The sequence below is a fragment of the Parasteatoda tepidariorum genome, chromosome 4 (genome assembly GCF_043381705.1).
Source record: "Parasteatoda tepidariorum isolate YZ-2023 chromosome 4, CAS_Ptep_4.0, whole genome shotgun sequence".
In the NCBI taxonomy this organism is placed as follows: Eukaryota; Metazoa; Arthropoda; class Arachnida; order Araneae; family Theridiidae; genus Parasteatoda; species Parasteatoda tepidariorum.
Genome location: NC_092207.1, coordinates 1,465,787 through 1,491,463, shown reverse-complemented (window position 1 = coordinate 1,491,463; position 25,677 = coordinate 1,465,787). Strand labels below are relative to the sequence as shown.

At 28.5% G+C, this 25,677-nt stretch overlaps 1 protein-coding gene across 1 annotated transcript in view; it reads left to right on the top strand.

The window, feature by feature from the left end:
- Positions 1-25,677, top strand: part of LOC107454692 (probable ATP-dependent RNA helicase DHX35) — a 55,281-nt gene that overhangs the window by 5,944 nt on the left and 23,660 nt on the right. Inside the window, exons 4-14 of the mRNA XM_043052518.2 lie at positions 2,180-2,257; positions 5,676-5,780; positions 7,479-7,711; positions 10,393-10,593; positions 11,022-11,109; positions 16,152-16,248; positions 16,348-16,500; positions 20,772-20,896; positions 23,462-23,516; positions 23,600-23,695; positions 24,718-24,812. Coding sequence (XP_042908452.2) covers positions 2,180-2,257; positions 5,676-5,780; positions 7,479-7,711; positions 10,393-10,593; positions 11,022-11,109; positions 16,152-16,248; positions 16,348-16,500; positions 20,772-20,896; positions 23,462-23,516; positions 23,600-23,695; positions 24,718-24,812 — 1,326 coding nt within the window. The remainder of the gene's footprint in view (positions 1-2,179; positions 2,258-5,675; positions 5,781-7,478; positions 7,712-10,392; positions 10,594-11,021; positions 11,110-16,151; positions 16,249-16,347; positions 16,501-20,771; positions 20,897-23,461; positions 23,517-23,599; positions 23,696-24,717; positions 24,813-25,677) is intronic.

Genomic DNA, 25,677 nt, shown 5'->3' with positions numbered 1-25,677 from the left:
TAAATTGCACCATAATGCAATCTCATCAGGTCGCTTTATCCTAATTTGATTTGAAATACCTAAATGTTATTAAAACAAATAACTTAACTGCTGAAAATCCTTACAATATTTAAAAAAAGTAATTAAATAAAATAGAATAAATCTTGTTTTACGCTAAGTTATATTAAGCAAAACAATCCCGAACCCATTCCTTATTACTAAATTTAAATTTTAACCTATCAAATGATAAACAGTTAAAAACCTTTATATTAATTTTTAAAAAAATAGATGTAAAAACTAAACAATCTCGTTTTGTGCAAAATTAAAAGATGAAATTATCGTGAATGCTTTATTTAAAAGAAATTTTAAATATCCCAATTGCAAATTAATCAAATAATTAAACAGCTAAAAATTGTTAAAATGAACGTTAAATATAGAATAAATAAAGCAATTCACACATTTCTCTTTTATTCATCATTTTACTTGAACATCTCTAAATTATGAAGAGTAAAAATAATAAAGTTCAGCTGAAACTTGATCTTCAAGCATTTCACCCCACTTTTAGAGAATGACTCTCACTTTTTTTATTCACACCTCCAATAGGAGAATCCATTGACTCTTGTAAGAGATTTATTTGTGGGGAGGAGAATTCGTCTTAGGTTGAAAGGGAGAGCATATGTTGCGGTATTGTTATGTTCTTGCAAACTGTTTTTCACCTGTATTGTAAATTTTTTTTTAATTGATTGTAAATTATAAAAATAAGTCACAAAAAGTGTGAGAGTAATAATAAAATTTTAAAGAATCAATTCAACAAAATAGAATTTTCAATTTCAAGTAATAAAAAAAGAAAAAAGAAAACAGATACGCCACCCCATTAGATATACCACACGTATCATAATTTAATGTTTTAAACCATAAAGCCGCAGCATGTCTCCACAAAATTACAGTAATTTTAGATTTAAAAAATTAACACAGTTTTAATCTTAAAGTTTTCTGCCTTGTTTTATTTAAGAAATTATTTATTTAAATTATATCGCCTCCATTTGTTATTATGTTATGCTTACGAGGCGATGCGTGAGCAGGCTTAATCTTCAAGGATGTTTTACTAATGTGATTCATGTTTAAATTTCCATGTAATTTTACCATTCATAAGAGTTTTCTGTAATCTATAAATTTAACTGGTTGTGAGCCTAAAATAAATTTCAGTAACTTAATATTGCAGCATAAATAAAGTGTAAGGTTTGCCATGTTCTGAGTGTTATCCCTTATTTGGCTATATTTGTGTTAAATAGTACTGTTCTTTGTTTTTGGGTTGCATCTTGCAGTTCTTAGCATGCTTCTTATGTTGTCTGTTTCACTGAAATTTAAATTTAAAATGCACATTATATTGTGAACACTACAAGTGTAATAATGGTCGATGAAGCCTTTTTTCTAGCTTGGGGATAAAAATCAATCAGAAGTAGTAGCCAGGAAGTCTTTCTACGAATATTTACCCATAGCCCTGCAATCTGTGCTTGACTTTATGCGGCGAACCATCCATACACATGCTTGGCTACTTATGAACGTGTTGAAAACATCTATTCATCTATTCTATTCTGATTCATCTATTTCTATTGCATTAGGCTTTCATTTTGTATTAAAAAATCTTAAGAAATTTTTAATTCTGTGTTTCAAAAGTGTAAAATTGCTTATTAAATCCATAACTTAACTTAATTCGGATTGAAAAAGGCTTCTAAAATTGAGACAAAGGGGCATCTATTTTTTAAGTAGAATTATTTATTTTCTTTAAAATTATATATTCAGTTTCTGGAGGCTTAAAGAGTGATAAAAACTGCTTATTTGTAATTTACCTTTTATTTATAATTCTTTCATCTTCCATTCGCATCAGAAATTTTTGTCTGTTTAAACCTCTTCTTTTACACACCTAGCCAATGTATTTTTCATACCATGTCCTAGACAAACTCTTTTTAACTGAAAATGTTTATTTATTGTAAATGAAAGAAGCTTATTTCTTTTAAATCAAATTATGAATTTTAAAAAAGTTTTTTCTTTATTTTTGAACTTAAATAATTTTTTATACCAAAGCATTTATAACATTAATTAATTATTTTATTACTATCATCATATTGATTTTCTATGCTTATAATATTTGTTAGAGACTGCATGTTTGCATGTTTTCAAATTTTCAAACTTTTTCCAGTATATTTTGGAATCTGGATGGTTAGAAAATAATGGAATAGTTGGCATTACACAGCCTAGAAGAGTTGCTGCCATCATGGTAAATACATGTGCCGTGAACATGTTAATTTAAGTATATATTCTAATATTAATTTTGTATTTCAATAAATTGTTACAATGTACAAACTTTTCTTTCTAGTTTTCTAAATTTTTTAAATATATTTTCTCTTAATAAAAAGAAAGACGAAGATTTTACTTTATAAGGTACTAATCAAGTCAGTTTTGACTTATACTTCAGAGACATGGACTTTAACAAAAAGGGAAGAAAAGTTATTAGCAACCTTCGAAAGGAAGGTCCTATGAACCATCTTTGGCGCTTTTCTCGATAACTACAACTGGAGAAAAAGATATAATTTTGAAATATATAAGATCTTTAATAGTGATGATGTCATTAAATCTATTAAACTAAGTAGAATGAGATAGTATAGTGAGAATGAGCCTGAAACGAACAGCATTAAGAGTCTTTAATGCGACCCCCTTCAATAAAAGGCCAAGAGGAAGGCCCCAAAAGAGTAACACTAATTTTTTAAAAATCAATTCTGCAACACTAATTTTTTAAAAATTGTTGTATTTTTCTAATTAAGTCCAAAAGCAAAGTAATTTCTGCACCAAGTATTAAGCGATACTGATATTTGTGAATAACTTTTCCTATAAAATTTATCTACCTACATTTTTTTTTATAAGAAAGAATAGTTTTTCCAAAGTCCTTATAAACTGTCCAGAATTATTTGTTTCGATGCAAGTGAAAAATAATGAACCTAATAAAATAAGTTGGTATTTTTAACCATTTGTCTGATAGCTTGTAAATAAAATAAATTTTGATGAATTGTAAAGTTTTTTTTTTCCAAACCTTTGTGTGTATTTCAAACTTTATCCAAAAAGAAAAAAAAAAACCCAAAAAACTGATCTGAACTAATTTACAGGAACTAAGGGACATTAGAAGAAATGCATAGTTTTTTGACATATAAAATTTGTACTAACTTGAAAATGATAGATAAATTTTTAAAATCTTTATTTTATTTTATTTTTTGTTACAATATTTAAAAAGGTGTTTATTTTAAACTTATGTTGTTTGTAAAGAAAAAGAAAATTATAAATGTTATTGTGTAACGTGCATGATCATGAAATTAGAAATTATAATGCAATAAGATATGTTGTTAAAATGGAGAAAAATGGTTTAACAGTACAATTTACTATTTAATGTATGAAACTCATCATTTAAAAATTGATTTAATGCTTATTTTATACTCAAAGAACTTTTTGTATTTTAAATAATCAAATAGAATTGTTCAATTTAGAGATTCTTTTTCATATAGGGCAAAATTAACAGTTAGCCACAAGGTAACTAGTCTGTGGCTTTTCACTCTTTGGTGTACTAAATTAGAATTAAAATAATTGCCTAATCATCGCCACCAATTTTCTACTGTTTTTGCTCAAAATGCAACACTGCATGCATTTTGTTATTACAGTAGAAAACCAATTATCCGGGATGCTCGGGACCATCGCGATCCCGGATATCTGAATTTCCCGGTTTTCTGGATCGACCAAAAAGTGTCGTTAATCGATGTTTTATCGAACCCGAAGTACAAGGAAAAAGTGTAATGCATAAAGTAAGAGAAAAAAGAAAGGTACTCCTAACTTTAAAAAGAAAAAAAAATGGTAGAAATATAACATTTAAAAGAATAAAAAAATTTGCAAGTTTAGACAAGAAAATCAAGTTTAAAAAATACAAAATTCTCATATTTATTTTTTAAAAATAATTACAATTCCTAAATTAAATAATATAAACAAAACCAATGATTAAATAACGCAATATATTTCATACCTAATTATACGGGGGAAACGATAAAATAAAAGGAAAACTTATTAATCTAAATAAAAACACTTGAAAATTATCGAACCGAAACGATAGTTAAAAAAGGCACTAGCATAAATATTAAAACCCGAAACAAGGCAAGATCAACGGAATTCAAAAAAAAAAAAAAAAAAAACCTAATGATAAAATTTATGAATAAAAAGAATTAATTTATTGAGTGCGAAATTTATCGCGAAAAGAAAAAAAATCAAACGTAGTGGAATCAGAAAAACAAAACTGCAATCTGCTTCATAAAATAATCCTATGTTTAAAATAATAAACAATTCTCCTTTTATTTTATTTTTTTGTTGATAAAAACAAGATTTTTAATTACAGCAGATGTGATTCCACACCAAGAAAAACTTGTAATTGATACCGCACTTCCAAAGAATAAGAATTTATTCAAAAGAAAAAGATTTTATTTTTATTAGTCGATGTCAAATAAATATATTTTTCTCTTTTCTTTTTCTGTTCACTGATACGCATGCAATGCATTTTCCCCACCCCCCTCGTAAATCAAGCAGAAAACGAAATCAGCATGCCACACCCTTGAGTTTGATTGACGGTCTAAAGGAAAAAATAAAACATTCCTCCCTTCCCTGCCTTCAAGGTCACGGAGGAAATGACGTTTCTCTGGGTAAACGGGGAAAAAAATCTTCCCCTTCCTTACATTTTCCTCAACTCAACTTCAAGGATGGGTCCAATTTCCGCTTTTTTCGTTCTAGTTTAAAATGGCGGGAAATTCGAGCAAAATTTTTCTGGTTTCCCGGTTATCTGGATACCGGATAAATGGTTCTCTACTGTACTATTTTTTAAGTAAACATGGAATGATTATGTTTTTTTTAATATTTTGAAGTCTTGCTTCAAAAGAATACCTTACATTATCCATACTACCATTTTTTGTTAATTACAAACAAGTCAATTTTAAGTTGTTATTTGTTTTTTAAACGTGACCATTTGTTTTAAAAGATGACCATTTGTTGATAACAAAATTTCCTACACTCCCTTATTGTTTGTTTTTATCAGTAATCTTATTTTACTCAGGGCTTAAATATCTAATAAAACTTATGTAATTAAGTTATATTAGGTTGACTTATTAATAATTTATAGCAATTCCTGTAACTGATTACAACGTTGAAATAAAACTTATTAAACTATATACATCTAAATTCTATATCTACAATCCAATTAAGTTCCAAATGTATTTTATTTTTACCAAAAATTGTTTTTAGAAAATTAAAATTATAAAAGAATTTTTTATTTCAGAAATTTATTTTTAAAGTTTGTTTAAAATACAAGCTCAATAAATTTTTTTTATTGAAAAAAAAAGCATTATTACTTCATTATTTTGGTTGTACAGTTTATCTATTTGAAAAAGATATAGCTATGTAATGTTTTGTGTTATACCCTGTGTATTTGATAAAATAAATTAAATCACATATGTTTTCTCCCTACATTTTAAGATATATTATTAATTCAACTTCTGGTGCAATTCTTTTAACATACTTTTAAAATGAAAGTTATTCGAGACTCAACAATAATATTAATTTAATAAGTAGTAACTAATTGTATTAATTTAGTGTATTCATTTAATTTTTTCAAGCTTGCTACTCGAGTTGCAGAAGAAAGAAATGTTCAACTTGGCCAACTTGTTGGATACAACATAAGATTTGAAAGTTGTTTTGATGCTACAAAAACAAAGATTAAGGTTGAATGAATGTATTAAATTTTTTAAATGAATGCTAATTTTTTTTTGAGTATATATTGACTTGAGTATATATTAGTATATATTAAATAATTTCTTCCTACTGACTTAGATATGAGTAATTGATTTCATCTTTTCTATATTATAGACATTTTCAATCAAATGTAAAATTGATATGTATGTTAAGTAGGCTCCTGACTATCTGATCTAATCTAACAGAGGAATAGGTTGAATAACAAAAAAGCCAGATAAAATGAACTTCTTCCCTTTTTATGTAATTGAAAATATATATTCTGATACATATGATTAATGCAAAAATTCTTACTGTTTATTAATAAGCTACAGAAATATGAAAGATCATGATTTAAAAGAATCAAGTTTTTTTTTTTTAAAGTTTTAAACATGACTGGTAGAAGGAGCAGGCAATTTATTTCACCTGATTGTCTTCGTTGATTTTAGAAATGATTGGTTCCTAATATTTTACTAGGATGGATGATTGTGAGATGGATAGTTGGAAGATAGTATTTTTTTAATGAAACATTTTTCATGAAGTTTTACAGAAACACTGAAATCAATTGCTATATACAGTCAGACCCTGCTATAGTGAACACAGTTTATAGTGAACTCCCAGATATAGTGAACAAAATGTTCTCCCCTTGCCTTGCTGCACACGTATAATGTTATTTTTTGTGGATATAGTGAACCAAAAAGAGAGAGGAACTTGGATATTATGAAATTTTTTCTGTCTTTGACTGATTTATTTACTTAATTTTTTTGTAATAATTTTGTAATTTCTACTGTAAAATAAATACATATACCGATTTTTAAAACCATCTATAGCATGGAATGTAGCAACAAGCATTTTTTCTTCTTAGCTTCATTATTGAATAGCGCTATTGAATGGGTTCAGCATTCAAAGAAGCTGCAATCTTTCAGTGTCTGTACAAATGCTTCAAGTCAAAAGCCAATGAATTTGCTAAGCAATTGGGTGAGACTAATTTTATCTGCTCGAATGGCTGGGCAGACAGGTTTAAAAAGCGGAATGACATAAATACAGGAAAAATTATGGGAAAGTTCGGGAAGAGAGTTTCCATATCTGAAGTTGAGGATTGCTCATCAGCTAAAAATTACTAATTTCTTTACTATGCAAAACGAAGAGTAAAAAAAAGAAAGTTAACACATTTTTCGTTACTATGTATTATTTTTCAATCATTTTTGTATTTCATTTTATGGGTCATTTATTTTAATAATGTGTAATAAAAAAGGGGGAGATTGGAACTATTAGTTAAAATTGCTTGCAGAACAGATGTAAGTCACGGTTATAGTGAACTAAAATTTTGGTCCCTTGAAGGTTCTCAATAGGGGGGTTTGATTGTATGTATTACATATGTATACATAAGTCTGTATACATGTATGTATACATAAGTCTGAAATGTAGAAAAAACATGAAAAAATTACAGAAATTTTTTTCCATTTTTTCTCTACATTTTGAACTTGTTTTATGAATTCTATTTACTTGCAGCTTATGCGCAGTAAATAAAACTTATTGTTTTTCGTAATCTTTTTCTTTTTGCCCTTTTTGTATTTATTTATTATGATATATATATATAGATAAAANTTGAAGCATACAACTATAAGTAAAAAAAAAGTGATTTTTTAAGTTTCTTCTTTCCTCTTATTGTTGAGAACAATTTATTTCAGTTCATGACTGAAGGTGTTCTTATCAAGGAAATGATGGCTGATCCATTACTGAGGAGTTATTCAGTTCTCATACTGGATGAAGTTCACGAGCGATCACTCAACGGAGACATTATTTTGGGACTTTTAAAAAAAATTATCAGGAGGAGACCTGATCTCAAACTTATTATATCATCTGCAACTATTGAAGCCGAATCAATGTTTAGATTCTTTAACAAAAATGAAACTTCAGATAAGTAAGTAGTAATTTATTTATTGAAATTGTAAAACGGAATCATCCCCAAAATTGTTGGAATTTATTTAAAAATAGGCGATCGCAATGTTCGAATACGCCATCAGGGGAGAAGACAGGTTGGTTCCATGCCTTCTCCTTTTCCTCTCCTCCTCTTTTCAGTTATATAGGAATGTAATACGATATTTTTTCCTTTACTTAATATTTTTCATTTTTAATTAATAGAAATATTTTTTAAAATTTCCATGGCGCTTTCTTTTAGAACTATGTTTAATGTTGTCTTCAGATCCATATAATTTCCTAACTTAAGAGATTTTGATCTATATGAAAATCAAGGCAGACACTTTCTTCTCCTATGACTCACCACACGCTAATGGGGAAAGTGTGCGAAGTGTTGCCATAGATAGAGAGTTCTAATCTACGCAAACTGACCATTTCGATCGCCAATTGCTTTGTGCGGACATGTGGTTTTTCCTCTAATTTTGGCAAATCCTGAAACCGTTGATTCGTGAATCAAAAATTTATATCTTGGCAAATTTTTCCCAGAGTTCCGCTAATCTAAAATTTAAATTTTATGATTTCTGCAAAATCTCGGCAAAATTTTCAAAACTCTAAAATTATTACGACACACAAAATTTGAAGTGCGTATTGATTGCTTTGTCTCTTTTTGATGTGCTGAAACCAGTTTTTTTTCGATCGGCCTTTTTGTTGAGTTACTAGTGATTTTCACATTGTTTTTCAAATCCCGATAAACCCATATATTATCGCGATGTTTCGATATTTTCTTTTTGGAAGTTGTTGTTAACTATCACATAATTTTTTAAAATACCGATATCTCTATATGTTTTATCTGTCCCTGATATATTCCACGGAAAATTCGAATCACTCTTCTGAGCATTAGCGATGATTCTGTCAAAGTTTTGATAACTTTTAATTTTTGCATGGTGTTTAAGATCTTTTTAATGAGATACTATATATTGCAAAACGCGAACCTCGAAACGTACATTTAAGTAGTCATTATTTGATTAATATACATGGTTTCGTTTTTTCCTCCTAAAAAATGCATGTTTTTTTTTCTTTGTATAAAGACAACTTGTTAAAGGAGGGAAAAAAATTCTGTTTAATGTTTCTTTTCAAAATGCAGAAATATCGACCATAAAAATAATATATATTTTTTTATGTGTTGATGGGGAAATAATTTTATTGTTTAAATTTGCTCCTCCTTTTAGCGTTAATTTTTTGTCAAGAATCGCCTATTATTCCTCGTCGATGTACAAAATTGGTTTGCTTAGAAGCTAAACTTTCTAACCGTAGCGTTTTAAGAAACGCCAGATTATATCTTCCAGCAAAAGCATTTGCGGGACTGAAATTAACTGTATGATTTTAATATAAAAGGTGAACAGGATATGTAGTAAATCTTATGGTTGGTTAAATTAGCTTACATGTCTAAATCAGGATGCATAGCATTTTTAAAAAGTGTTTAAAGGTCCTTATTTTTGAGTTACGTCTTTTAAAAGCTCTTAAAGGTGCTTTTTTTCATTGGGTTTTTGTAAAAAGTGCTTAATTTTCTATCTTTTAAAACTAGATTTTTTTCTTTGCCTTGTCAATTTTTCTCATAAATAACAAAAAGAAAGAAAAAAAACATGATCTTGGCAATTTTCTCTGCAATATTTATCAGAAACTAGTTAACATGATAATGTAAAATCTTGACAAAAAGTTTTTTGCATTTTGTTGATTTTGTATACATAAATCAAATTTAAACAATAGGAAGAAATAATTTTTATTGCTGCTCATATCCCGTTTAAGTTTTTTTTAAAGTGATTAAAAATATTTTATGAGTGCTTAAAAAGTGTTTATTTTGTGTTAAGAAATCTTGCTACGTACGCTGTAAATGTATATTCCCATTTTATGAGTTTTGATGCAATTTTCAAGATTGTAGTTTTCTAATTTATGAGTCACAATTCTGATAATTGGTTTTACTTATGCTGTTAAATATTTTGCTTGAAAATAATTTTAAATATTTTTTGAAAAAAGAAGCTAATTAAACAATGTTATCATTTAATCTATATATTTAACTTCTTGAAGTAATTTCACTTTTTAGTATGTATCAAATTTATATTTTTTTTATTTGTTGTAAGTGGAGGATTTATATAAAACTTTACCAATCTAACAAATTTTTTTATGTTTGATAAGAAAGATTTGGTTCCCTTTCAGGTATTAATGTGATGCTTGTGGTCATTTGTGACTCACAATCAGCTTGTAACATGAAAGAGATGAAATCAGATAAGAATGTTACATCTGTGACTTCTTAAGTGATTAGGGAGGCAATTCTAAGAATGGAAGCTCTTGGGTGGTCAGCAGTGAGTCTTCGCTTGTCAGAAAAAAATGGAAAATGACAAAAGATAATAAAATAAGTTTTTTGCATTATTTGAAAAACAATAATAAATGGAGAAACTAAGGTTGAAATTTGAAGGGAAAAAAATCATTTTACAGGGGTTTTATGCTTCAGAGAATGTCGAGAGGAGGATAACATTAATTGATATGAAAATTGGTCGGGACCACGAAACATTATTGTAATAGAGGGAGTTATTTTATTGGATATTGTAGTATAGCGAAAGTTAACTGTACTATTAAATATTATTACATTTCTATTGATTATGTTAATTGTTGATATATATTTTACAGAGAAAAAGATACAGCTGTAATTATTAGTATTGAAGGTCGTACTTATAAGGTGGATATACATTATTCATCAGATCCAGTCCCTGATTATATAAAATCATCTGTTGATACAGTTATGAAGATTCATTTAAATGAACCTCCTGGTGATATATTAGTGTTTTTAACAGGACAGGAAGAAGTTAGACAAACAACAAACATGCTTATGTAAGGATTTGCTATTTAATTTAATTTTTTATTATCCTTCTCACTCATGTTCTACTTTAACTTTTTTCGCTAGGTTTTGTACCTGGGTCACCTCTTTGGGGGGGGGGGTGAACGCTCTGAGCCACCATTATTGTTAATTTGTAAACAACTGTTACAAAGTAACAATAATGGAATTTACTTTAGATATTATTTAAGAAATAATTGCCATGGCAGATAAATGTATCTGCCATGGCAATTATTTCTTAAATAATATCTAAAGTAAATTCCATTATTATTACTTTGTAACAGTTGTTTGAATTTTGTTTCACTATAATTCGCATGATTTTATATAATTACCTAACAAATTTTATTTTAGTTTACTGTCTTATATTCAAATTATTAATTCCATTATAAGATTGTATATTCAAAACTGTCATAATATTTTCTAGAGATATTGCGACGGATCTGAAAAGTAATAAGGAGGCTATGAAGTTCTTTGTAGTTCCACTCTATGGTACTTTACCCATGTCTGAACAGGTATTCATTTTTTGTTTTATAAAATGTTTCAGAGGGGAACACCATTGGTATGTTTCTTAAACTAGAGAGGTCCCATTGAAAGAAAGAAAAAAACATCATATTTATTTTAAAAAATATATATAAGTATAAATCTGGAGTCCTAGGGGCAAGAACATTTTAAAAAAGTCCAGCAACTGTTCTAAAAAAGCCCCCTAAGTTGGTTAACATTTAATTTTGAAAAAAAAAAATATGTATCTCCAACTTATTTATGTGCTTATGTTTTTTTTTTTTTTTTGGAATGTTATTTCCATTTAAATGTTTGACACTCATTACTGCAAGTTTGATGCAACTTGATTTATTGGTAAGAACACGTGGTGTCATTTGTAAATTAAATTATTTTGTTATTTACATAGTGTCTTATTATCTAGCAAAAGAAAAAAATTTTCTTTTTATTATTCCAGTGTGTTGTAGATATTAACCGTTTCCCTGATTATTACGAGTTAACTCGGGTGTATATATGCATTGCAAATATTTATTATCTCGAGAAAACTCGTTTGTAGCAGAATTTGTCAGTTCGTTTTGTTTTATCACGTTTTTACGCAGCTGGAAGCAAAAAGCAAAACAAAGACATAATATGCTGTGATGGGAAGTTTGCTAAGGTTTGTTTGGGAGTTAAGTTGTTAGAATGTGGGACTGCACATGTGTTATGTGCAATGGTGACTGAATTTACATTAAGAAAATAGTAAATAAAAATGGCGTATCAGTTCACTGACGTTTGAAATGTATCACTTTGTGTTGTCCCTTGTTTTAAAAACTAACTTACAAAGACTAATATTTAACTTTTTATCATTTGCAGAGTTAACTTGGGATAGTAAACTGATGGTAAATTAAATGCTTTTTTAGCATAAAAAAATTAAAAAATTCAACTTTAAACTTGTGTATTATGTTTTGCTTTAGTTCCATGTTTAATGAAATAAAAAACTATGTTAATTTTTTGCATTTTTATTCAAAAATATTGATAAGAGAAGCGGTTAAACAATAGGAACTGCTTTAATGAAGAATTAAATTCAACAAATAATGAAAATATTTTATTTCGGAAATATGGAGAGCTCCAAAGTAAAAAATGATTCATTTTTGTATACATTTAGAAAAGGAGTGTGTGGCTGCAGGGCTTAGCCCCACAGCACATCTGCGTCCAACAAGAAATGTGAGTGTCGTGTGTAGTTTTCTCTAAGGAAAGTTAACGAATCCATGTACTGGAAATTAATTGATTAAATTTACATGCCTCCCAAGTCTCCTGTTTTTTTAACAAAGTATATTCTCAAATTTCTCTGTACTTGTTGAAGAATTTAGAAGAAAAAGAAAAATTTATCTATAAAATATCCGCTGATGGCAAAAATACTTCTCTTATTCCTCAACAGATGGGGCTATTGCCAGTACTGCAGTATGTTGAGTGGTGGCTTGGGGATAGAGCTTTCGTCTTCCAATGAGGTGAACCGGATTCAAATTCCAGCGATTGCTGGTCGATACGAATTCCACACCCAGATGGCCCCGACCACATTGCTGACGTGAAATATCTTCTGTGGTAGACGGATGTGGTTTGAGTTCCCTTGCCGTCAGGCTAACTGTGGAAGGTTCACGTGGTTTTCCTTTCCATATAAGGCAGATGCGGGTTAATTACATCTAAAAATCCTTCATGAAGGCCAATTTCTCCCAATACTTGATCCAGAAGTTCCCTTGTCTTCTGAATTGGGTTCAAAATTACAAGGCTATGGAGTTGAACATTAATTGTCATAAACTCTAAATTGAGTCGGCTGTTCAACGACGGTTATAAAATAAAATAGTTTAAGTGATTATAAATAATGGTTTTAAAAAATCTTCTTTAGATTAAGATTTATATACATATTTTTTACTTCACTAAATGTAAGTGCTTATATTATTTTCAATTTTCACTTACATGATTATGCATGATGTATCAAAACTTTACTCATAGCGTGATAAACGTGGCTAGTAAAACCTCCGTTGTTTCATTTCCCCAATGTTGGCAGGTATGAATTGAATGACAATGGATTTTTATGTTTTTTTGGATTTTATGTTCCAGAAGCATATAGATGGCAGCACCTTTTTAAAATTTTTACTCATTGAATGTTTATCTGTTTTATTTTTTCAAGATTTTCGAAACAGGGGTCAGCACTTGATTTATATCTAAAGTTTTCTTAATGATTTGGCAATTTATATTTCATTTTGATGTGGCTATTCTAACTGTAACTTTATCTTTATTTATTTTTCTTATTTGGGGAGTTTCTTTATTATGTCTTAGTTTGTGTACTTCTACTCATTATTTAGACTTACCCACTTTGTTTTTATTTGTCATTTATTTTTCTTTGTATTTGCATTTCAATTTTTATAATTGTTTTTTCTTATTTGTTTCTCCATTATGGGACCTCAGGGCACTGTCAGTTTTTGGTTTCACCACTGATAACAGAAAGGCTCCTATGTGTGTTAACAGGCAATGTGTCTCCNAAAATATCCGCTGATGGCAAAAATACCTCTCTTATTCCTCAACAGATGGGGCTATTGCCAGTACTGCAGTATGTTGAGTGGTGGCTTGGGGATAGAGCGTTCGTCTTCCAATGAGGTGAACCGGGTTCAAATTCCAGCGATTGCTGGTCGATACGAATTCCACACCCAGATGGCCCCGACCACATTGCTGACGTGAAATATCTTCTGTGGTAGACGGATCATGGGCTAGAGTTCCCTTGCCCTCAGGCTAACTGCGGGAGGTTCTCGTGATTTTCCTTTCCATATAACGCAGATGCGGGATAATTACATCTAAAAGTCCTCCATGAAGGCAAATTTCTCCCAATACTTGATCCAGAAGTTCCCTTGTCTTCTGAATTGGGTTCAAAATTACAAGGCTATGGAGGTGAACATTAATTGTCATAAACTCAAAATTGAGTCGGCTGTTCAACGACGGTTATAAAATAAAATAGTTTAAGTGATTATAAATAATGGTTTTAAAAAATCTTCTTTAGATTAAGATTTATATACATATTTTTTACTTCACTAAATGTAAGTGCTTATATTATTTTCAATTTTGACTTACATGATTATGCATGATGTATCAAAACTTTACTCATAGCCTGATAAACGTGGCTAGTAAAATCTCCGTTGTTTCATTTCCCCAATGTTGGCAGGTATGAATTGAATGACAATGGATTTTTATGCTTTTTTGGATTTTATGTTCCAGAAGCATATAGATGGCAGCACCTTTTTAAAATTTTTACTCATTGAATGTTTATCTGTTTTATTTTTTCAAGATTTTCGAAAAAGGGGTCAGCACTTGATTTATATCTAAAGTTTTCTTAATGATTTGGTAATTTATATTTCATTTTGATGTGGCTATTCTAGTTGTAACTTTATCTTTATTTATTTTTCTTATTTGGGGAGTCTCTTTATTATGTCTTAGTTTGTGTATTTCTACTCATTATTTAAACTTACCCACTTTGTCTTTATTTGTCATTTATTTTTCTTTGTATTTACATTTTAATTTTTGTAATTGTTTTTTCTTATTTGTTTTTCCATTATGGGACCTGAGGGCACTGTCAGTTTTTGGTTTCACCCCTGACAACAGAAAGGCTCCTATCTGTGTGTTAATAGGCAGTGTTTCCCCTGCTGTCCTGCTAACACACATATCTTATATTTTTATAATTTTTGTTGTTTTCTGCTTAAATTGTTTTTCTGACTTTATAAATTAAAATAAAACAAATTTGGATTTAGCTGTTTTAAGCTCTTTTCTATTTTGATTTATTATTTTAACTGTTAATTACTTTTTTTTGTCTTTTTCTGAATTAGTTTCATTCTTTGATTAGATTTAATGACTGTTTTTCTTAGCTTTACACATTCAAATGTGTTGGTGGAAAGAAAAGCAAATTGCAATGAATTCAAAAATGGTTTTTGAATTCTATGCTGATGTGTTAGGCTGGAATCTCTAAAAATAGATTTCATTCTGCGCTCAATTCAAGGTTGTGGTATAANTTCTTCTCCTATTTAAATAACAATATAACCTTTTTATAATCAGTGGTGTTAAAAATTTTGGTTGCTGTACTGTTGTTAAGTAATACTGAATATTATTTTTACATTTTGTCAGAGTTTTGATCATTAAATGAGAAAAAAATTTTACAAAAAATCTGATCGCAAAAAAAACAAAAAAAAGACAATGCTTAGGATATATATATATTTAAATAAAACATGATATTTTGATCAACTCTGATGAAATGCTTCAATGTTTCGCCTATGGCTGCTAAAACCCTAAGCACGCTCCTGACAAGACAAAAGTCTGTCTAGGTTTTCCTGAGAGGTACCTATTTTATGGAAATATAGACAATTTGTGAAAATTAAAAATTATGTTAAAAAATCAACATAAAAGTCACCAGAAATAAAAATCATTTAATGACTGGAAAATTTTTATATATTTTTCCCGATTTACTCAAAAGTAATTTTGCAATTGTAAAATTTTTGGGTTAAAATTATTTCCAAATTTAAAAATCCATAAAAATCACTGCCCATAGTTAAATTTTAACTTGAATTTTTGAAGAGAAAAAAACAACATGCATTTAACAGAACTTGCACCAAAAATTCTTTTCATTCTGAGAACATTTCCTACTGGGTCATATAGAAAAAAGTTTCACGGTGGAAAAATTTTTTCGTTTCTCGCGGTGTTACATAAACAAAATTTTAAGAGGCGGGGAGGAAAATCTTAGAACTTGCTTTTTTAAAAGCATTTTGTGAAACTACCTTTTTTTTCTAAAGTTGAATTTGTGAAAGTACCACTAAATGGTAGTAAATTTGACCTGAACAGACTTCTGCAAGGGGAGGTGAAATGTGGCATTTGGTGACAAATGGGTGGTCAAAAATATTGAACAAATGTGTGACATCAGTTATGGATGATCCCTAAGACCCGATTTGGAGACTTCCTTTCCTGTACTCATAACGTTTAATTTATTACTGAAAGAAATATGTTTCTACTGATTATTTTATATTTACCTTTATGCATATTTCAGGTGAAAGCATTTAAACCCACTTCTCGAGGCGTGAGAAAAATTGTTGTCTCGACTAACATTGCTGAAGCATCTGTGACAATTAGTGGCATAACATACAGTAGGTTTTTTTTTTCAAAAAATTATTTTTTGTTTGTATTGAACTTTTTTATGTAAGTTTTGTTTTTACCTATTTTGAAAAATTTCATTCTTATTCAAGTTGTAGACTGTTGCTTTGTGAAGTTAAAGTGCTATAACCCTAACTCCTGTACAGACTCCTTAGCTATAGTTCCTATTTCTCAGGCATCTGCCAACCAGAGAGCCGGGCGTGCTGGCCGTGTAATGTCTGGAAAAGCATACAGACTATGTACAGGTATGACCACAGGTTACTTATTCTAGAGCGCCACTTTTCTTCAGGGCATGTTTTTGGCAATTCCCCTTTCTCTCCAGAAATAAACAATTCTCCTTAAGAACTTCCCTGATTATCCCGAGTTATATATATATATTGCAACTATTTATTATTCCGAGGAAAATCTGGCAGAATTTGTCATTATGTGTTATTTTATTACGTTTTTATACGGCTGGAAGCAAATAGTAATAATAATCTGCTGTGATAGGATTGCCAAATTTTGTTTGGGAGTATTGATGTTTTGTGTGATATGAGGGTTGCTGAATTTACATAGCAATAAGAGTAAAAAATAATGCCCTATTCCTTCACTAACGTTTGAAATGTATCACTTTGCGTTGTCCCTTGTATCATACAAAGACTTATATTTAACTTTTTCATTTGTCCGAGACTACTCGGGATATTAAACTAATGGTAAACTAAATGTTTTTGCACATAAAAAAAATTGAAATTTCAACTTAAAACTTCTGTATTATGTTTTGTTTTAGTTCCTAGCATTTAGTTATAAAATAAAAAAAACGTGTTGACTTTTTGCATTTTTTTTCAAACAAATTGGTAAAGAAAGTGGTTAAGCAATTCGACAACATCCCATGCTTTTTTTCCCCTTTTTTTTCCTTTCTTATCGATTTGACTTTTATTGTGGTAATCTGATTTTAGGATTAAATTCAAATAAACAATATAATTTTGTGAAAAATAAAATGTATGTTTCAATTCATTTTATGAAATTTTGAGCAGAATATACTTTAAGAATCTTTTTTTTTTATGATTAAAACTCATGAATTCTTAGGGGAAAAAATGCGAACATTTTCTTGCCCCAGAATAATTTTTTTCTTTCAAATTTGAAATTTTTCTAAAATTGTTAGTTATATTTTATGAGAAAGTTATGATATAATTGTTTTAATGTCTTTTGTAACCATGCCCCTACCCCCTCCTTCCCCTATCAGCAAAAATAAGCAAATAACAAACCCTCCCCATTTCTGGTGCTTACGTAATATTTGATTGGCCCCTTTTTATTAAATTAGTTGCTTATAGATTAGTAGATAATATTTTTTTTAAAATAAACATTTCAATGCGATTTGTGCATTGAAACTATTCAAAATCTTAGTGTTTTTTTTTCTTTCTGAAAGCTTTGCTTAGGTTAAATTAACTTATACACTTCCTGAAATGAGAGAAATGTTTTATAAATTTACAATTTGTCATGAAACTCAAAGAAAATAAATTTTCTTTCCAAACCTAGAAAATTTTTTCATAGTCATTTTTCTTTCTTGTTTTATTGTAAAGTCTAAGTTAAAGGCAACACTATTTTCACTTCAGTTTTGTTTGATTCCCTTTTTTCTCAAATGTCACGTTTTGTACTTTTTAAATTTATTTGTGTTGATATTATGAACTTTCCACATATTCATCCAATTAGAGTTTATGAACATGGTTAAACATAAGTATTTTTAATTTCATCCCAGAGGATTATTTTCAAATTTCTTTCTGGCTGAAGTGATCGTGAAATGGAGAAATAGTTATTTCTAAAATAAAATTGTATTGAAAATTTTAAATTTTTCATGCTTTCAACGCATTATTTATCTAATTTTCCTTATTATTAAATGTGAAGTTACACGGATCCTAAATTTGTTTATTTTCAAATTTTGATTTTGACCTTTATTAACTAAATTCAAGCTGTAATGTCAAGATCTAAAGCTCATTTGAACACAAACAGAATAAATATATTTATTATTTCATGTTGGATTTAAATAATATACTGTTAATTCTAGATTACTCACAAATTGTTAATTGAATTCAAGATGCAATGTCAAGCTCTTTTGAACACAAAACAACAAATACTTTTATTATACATGTTGTACTTAAATAATATACTTTTAATTCAAGATTATTCACAAATTGTTTATGTGCTTTATGCTCAATCTGTTTTTTGTCGTATTTTCCCCCCCGACCATCACGAGTAATATGGTATTAAAAGAAAATCTGCAAAAAGTTAATAAAATTTTCAATTGGGTCTACATTCAAACTTTGTAGATTAATGTGCAATACTTATGTGAAAGGAAATATAAATTTAAATAAATATGCACAATTTACAGTTGCAAATATAATTGCATAAAATAGATAGCTATGTGGTACAAGGGAACAGATGAATTTCTTCTCCTATTTCAAATGGATGACATTTTATGATGAGCGAAAATCAAACATCATCTTCTCTTTTTGGATGTTTCTATTGCAAACTTATATGATTCCCATCAGTTTGTTTCTGATCATAAACTTAGTTTGCTAGAAAATTTTTTTTGAAAAAAAAAAATGATATTTTGTCAAATAACGAAACATTTTAGCTCTTTCTGCATCTTTGGTTATTTTACTTTGCTTGTCTTAAATTTTCTTATCAATGGTTTTCACGCCTCCTCATTTCAGGGATACTAAGAAAGTTTACTCTTTATAACTTTTCAAGTTGGTTTTTGTTTGAAAGTTATTACGATAATTTTTAATGTTATTTTGATTTGTTCAAAAAACTGACAAAAACTGCAGATTTTAAAATTAACTCAATAGTGTTTTTTATTTAATTTTTTTCCTAATATATATGTCACCATGAGTGGCTAAAATCTGGAGAATGTCGATTTTCACCTGTGAAAGTGACCAATCATATAGTCTCTTTCTCGCTGGTTCGAAATATATGCTGGATATAATTCGTTATTAGTTTGATGATTACACTAGCCCAGTGTCCCCTACACCAATTTTTTTTAAAGCTCAAGTCAGGGATCTGTTTCAAGGAAATTTGGGTCCGTTAACAGAGTCTTCAGAAAATAGCTTTTCATAAAAACGGACCTTTCACGAAATATTTTAACTTAAAAACGGACCCTTCACAAAATAATTTATCTTTTAATCGGGCCCTTCGCAAATTTGTTTATCTTCATTATTGTATTGCTAATCGAATAAACCCTTCCCTGGAAGCAGGGGAAAGAAAGACAGATGTAAACAAACTAAATTTTGTCTTCGGCAGATTCTTCTTCTTTTATTCGTCCGAAATGAATATTCTGCGTTCAGCAGTATAATAGGCTAAATACCAAATATGTGTATGTTGCATCTCTAATTTAGTAGCAGCCATTGCTGTTTATTTTTTAAAATTTAATTTTTTTATCTATAATTTTACAGTGTTGAACGTAATCTTGTATGTCTTTACAATTTAAAAACTCCTTGAAAAAGTTTTTTGCAATAACAGGACGCTATTGGCACAAATTCACGAACTACGAGTAATTTTTTCACAATTTTACAAAAAAGGACCTTTCACAAAATGTCTGGACAGACCCCTGGGTCACGTGCCATTGCCCCATATATATTAGCTCGGCATTCCAAACACTCATGTTTTTCTTAATCCTTTAATAAAATATCAAATAAACATTAAAATATCAATGAATAAATTAATATCAAATAGGACATAACAAATATTCTTCCCCAACCTACTATGTGATTGTTGACTTTCACTAGATTTCGGTCATTCATTATAAGAAATGTTTATTATTTGACTTTGAGCAGTAGAATTAACGGATAACAAACAATGTTAATCACTATAACAAATAGGGTCATTCATGGTGAGAAATGCTTATTATTTGACTTTGAGCAGTAGAATTAACGAATAACAAACAATAATGTTAATTACTAGTATAACAAATAGGGTCATTCATAGTAAGAAATGTTTATTATTTGACTTTGAGCAGTAGAATTAACGGATAACAAACAATAATATTAATAACTATAACAAATAGCGTCATTCACGGTAAAAAATGTTTATTATTTGGTTTTAAACAGTAGAATTAGGGGATAACAAACAGTGATTATAATGAAACCCAATTTTACGCATCAAATTTTTTTTTTTAAAAACTTTTTTTTAAATTTTTTTTTATTGAATTTATTAGATAAGTAAAGCCATTTTAAGCAGAATATTTTCTTATGGTAACCTGTAATTGTACTCAGAGAGGAAATATAATATATTTTTATCTTCGAAATAATATAAAAAATGATATATTAATATATTCGAAACAAAATCTAAAAACTTTCATTTCATTTTTATTAAAACTTGTTACGAAGAAAAATAGCTTAAAATTATAAAAAGTTTAATTTATTGCAGCAGCATTATATTTTCTCATGATAGTTAGTGCATGGTAATAAAACAAAAATGCTTTATTTTTGAGTTTTATTTTGATCAAAGTTTTGTATATTATATGTATAATTTTGTTTTGCAGAAGAAGATTTTTTAAAATTGCCAAAATTTTCTGTACCTGAAATGCAAAGAAGTAATTTGGCTCCTGTTATACTTCAACTCAAAGCATTAGGAATTGAAAATATTTTACATTTTAATTTTCCTTCTGTAAGTAAAAATTGATCATTCTCTATTATTTTTAAATTAAAGTAAATTTTACCATCAAAGTATATTCTGCAGAAACTAAATTTTAAATATGCGACTTTTTTCAAAAATTTGTTAACTCAGAAACTATTCAACTGATTGCACTCAAATTTTTTGTCATTTAAAATTTCACTCTTTAAAATGGTGTAAAAAAAATCATACATTACAATTTTAGTTTTTTTTTTTACCATTATTAAATAAAATGTTAAAAATTAATAAATAATTATTAAAAATCAGGGTTTTTGCTTGGAATTATCTTTTGGGTAAATGAATTTTGTGTTAAAATTTTTTGAATTCGCTTAAAGAATTCTTGTAATATAGCAAAATATGCAAAAAGTAAAATTAAGGAGCCTAAACTTTCTCCCAACCAAGTCTATGTAGACTATATTTCCCAGATTGTGGCTAACCTCCATATTTTGAGGGTCAGGAATCCAAATTCGTTTATATAAATGTATGTTAGTTCAGAGAAAGTACGTTTTTGTGTCTGATTTTGTAACTTAAAATATCATCTGTACTAATTAATAAGCGATATTACACGTTAGACGTGTCTCAGCTTCTGATTTTCTCTTAAGAACATGGTGTATAGCGTTTTCAAAACGTTCTTAAAGGTGCTATTTTCGTTATTTGAAAGCCCTTAAAGGTGCTTTTTTCATTGACTGTTTTTAAAAAGTGCTTAATTTTCCCTTTTTGAAAATAAGATTTTTTTTTCCGTTACCACATCGATTTTCTCCACATATTATGCAAAAGTGTGGTTTTCACATTGTTCTATTCAACGTTTTCAATTATTCATTTCGGCATGCCGTCGATCCATAGCGTATGAAAGCGCCAATCATTTTACATGTTCGATGAAATATTTGCGAGTCTGTATGTGCGTCTACTGAGCTGGGTTCAGTGAGATTATCGCCTTCTCATGTGCAGCTCTGCTGCATTTTGCAAGATATTCTCAATTTCAGATTTAATTTTTCACCCTCTGATATCAAACTGAAAAATCTCTCGATCATTTTATAACGGCTAATATAATCAAGAAAAATAGTTCTTTGTCAGAAACTAGTTATTTACTAATGATCATCTAAAGTCTTTGAAAATTATTTTGCATTTTGTTAATGTATATAGTACTTAAAAATATTTTTGAGTGCTTAAAAATACTGAAAAGGTGCTTATTTTTTGCTGAAGGATTTGGCTATGTACCCTGAAGAATATAGAGTTAGAAAAATATTTTACTCGTGATGCAAACCACTACATTTGGTTCAACTATGTTTCAACTACTTAAATTTATATTAATGATATTGCAACTGCAATTATTTTAAAAAAAGGATGTCCCCTAATCAGTATTATTTTTTTCTGTAGTATTTCTAGTTGATCTATCTAAATTAAATTTTTTCGTAGGTTGTCTCATTAAATCAACTATCTTTCATGGTTGAATTATTAACCGTTAGTAAAACTATTACCACTCTTAAACTATTATACCGATTACGCTTAAATTTTGTATTGCGTCATCGAATATTACAATCCTTATAGTGTTGTAAACAATTACCTACCTTACAATTCAAACTTTTATCCAAATGTTTTTAAATAAAGTAATAAAAGTTACTAAAAAGTTATTACAAATTATTTTTTGCAAGGAATTATATTTAAATAAACAAATTCTATTATTGTGGGCAAAAATGTTTCAATTCGCTTAAAGAGTTGTGACAGGCCGATATGTATGCAAAAATTAAAATTTAGGTTACACTAGCTCCAATGAGACAACTGAGCCCCAACTGTTGAAAAATTATTTTTATTATTATGGTCTTTTGTATTTTCATATGGAAACTTTTACTTTAAAAAAAAGTAGAGATTTTAAATACGAATCTTTTTTAATCCTTTCATATGGTTTTAGTAGTTGCACATGAGTTACTGTAAAAACTGTATAACTTTTTAACTTAGCTAACATTTAATTGTACAATCTGTTCTTATAAACATGTTATTTGTCCAAAAAATACCTTCTTTGTCTTATACAAGCCACTTGTCTACAGGTCTTTTTTGGGCCACTTTGAACACAGTTTTCATTTTGGCAAAGTAGCTGCTCAGATTGCTGCAGACTTTGAAGTAAATGTAAACCAAAAAAAACTTTTTTAAGCAGCTCTGTTTTTTGCTAAATTTTTGTTTAAAGGAAATATTACATTTAGTTATTACTTTTTTAACGAATTAAATCCTTTTATAAAAGAATTTTTTTTAGAATGCATTCATTTATCACCACATTTTGATCATTTCTCTTTAATCTTTTCATTTTAAAATTACCCATATGAAAGACTTAATGTAAAAAGTGTGTACGAGAAAGCAAGCAAGAAGAGTTACTTTGATTTAATTTTTTTTTAAATGCTCTCATTTTTTTAAGAGATGTTAAAACTAAAAATAAATGCATCACTCATTTTCCAAACACACACTTTTGTGACAAGAAACAATCACTTATATTTTATTGGCCTAAATTTCATAAAAATGTGAGCAAAAGTAGTTTGTTAATTATTAGACATCTTTTTTAAATTGTAGGCACCACCTTCCAAACATGTGATTAGTGCTATTGAACTTTTATACGCTTTAAAAGGTTTGTGTGCATTATTTACTCTTTTTTCAAAAATTCTTTGACACATATCTTATTTTAGTGATATTATTGCAAATAATTTTCAGCCTTAGATGAAAATGGAATTCTAACTTCTCCATTGGGTACCCAAATGGCTGAATTTCCCATTCATCCTATGTTTTCAAAACTACTTCTCATATCAGGTAATTTTTTTTTTATTAAAAATAAATGAAACCTTAAATGCATTTTCGTGTAAAACATTTTTGATTTATTTCTATTGAAATTGTTTTGCTGAAATAGGCATATCCTATCATTCAATAATTTATCTAATTTTTTTCTCAACAAAAAATAATAATTATCAGGGACTGTCAAAAGTTGTAAAATTTTAGGAGCAAGAAAAATTCTTAGTAGCCAGTAGTTGTCACTTTTGATTGCTTTTAGTCCATCTGCATGAGAGATTTTTATATTTTGATTTTCATTGTCACTGTCTTCACCAGATTCAGTTTCATTATCGACTATCACTTCATCGGTAACCTCGTGTTGTCTGTCGGATTGTTCTCTTGAGTGTTTGGAAAATAAAACGTAAATTTTTTTTTCGGTGTTAGTTTTAAAAATAAAAAATAAACCAAAGCAAAAAAAATCCTTTAAATATTTTATAGTTCGATTCAAGCGGAAACTCGAAACTTTACTGTACTTTGCTACTTGAAGTTTTTTCATGTGCCGTACTAGGACAGATTTAACATTAGATTGAAAACTCTTAATTTTTGTTGAATTTGTTATGGTTTCGTTTTTACCAGAATTTATCAAGAATTACGTAACAGACATCTCAACTGCATCAGTTCTTCCTTTGTTGTTAATTATATTTCCAAGATACCTTTTTTTCCCTTCTAGTTTGTTATTTCAAGGAATATGTCATTTAATTGTTTTAGATTAACTTTCAAATCATACTTGCATATTTTTTAGTAATATGTATGTCTTTTCACAGTTAAAGAGTTCCTTTAAAAACTCTTCATTCCAAGAATGCATATATTTATTTACTTTTTATTTACTGACGAATGTTATTCATTATAATAATTTTGTTTTATCTGAGTGGATAACTCAGAGATTTAGAGATAAAGCTTTTTTTTAAAAAAAATAGTTTATAGAAATATAAAATGGAAGAGATTTGTAATTTCGTTCATTGTTGCCTAAAAAACATTTGCTCTAAATTTTGAATCTTTTTTAGGTGAATATCATTGTATTGAGGAGGCTCTTACTATTACAGCTATGCTTCAAGTGCAAAATATTTTTGTGTTTGTTCCCAGTAGAATGCTAGAACTGGTAAGATCTTTAACAGTTCATATTGTTTTATAATGAAAATATTTCTAAGTATAGTTACCGCAAAAAATAGTACAGTACAGCAAAAAATAGTACAAAACTATTCATGGAAAAAGGAGAATTGCTGTCATCTGCTACTATTTGCATAATTTTTTACGTTATTAATTAATAAACAGTTTTGCATTAATCATGTGTTTATATGAAAAAGTTGTACTATCCAGCTTCCGTCGAACACACAGCCTATTGCAGTGGATCTATTACAGTGATTCTCAACCTCTTTTTTGCTGCGGCACACTTTTAACGATTTCGAAATTTGACGGCACACAATGCAAAGAATTAGTTTAAAAGTTGTTTACTTACCTATAACACACTGTGTTAAATAGTTTGTGATAATAATTTTGAATGTGAAATAAAATAATATGTTCTACAAAAGCACGTTTATTAAGAGATTAATTATTTCTTTCGACTAATTTTTTATTAATTAGTAGCAGTCATTTTTTTTTGCTAGTTATTGATTGTTAGCTTGTTTTCCATTGTTATCAACTGTTAGTTTTTACACTAATTATTATTTTTTGTGATTTCTTGTTAATTAGTTTTATTTCTAATTATTAATTGTTAGCTTATTTCTTGTTAGTTATCCTTTGCTAATTTGTTTTGTTAGAATTATAAATTGCATAGCTTACTTTAATGATTAGCTTTTATTTCCGTTTGAAAGTTAATACTCAGCTTGCTTGCTTTTGTTAATTAATAATTTTAATAGTCATTAAGTTTTCTACTTATTTCAAAATTTTTTGTCAAAGACAATTTAAACTCTTCCTTCTTATTTTAAGATTGTCAGAGACAAGACAATCGCCGACAAAGATGTTCA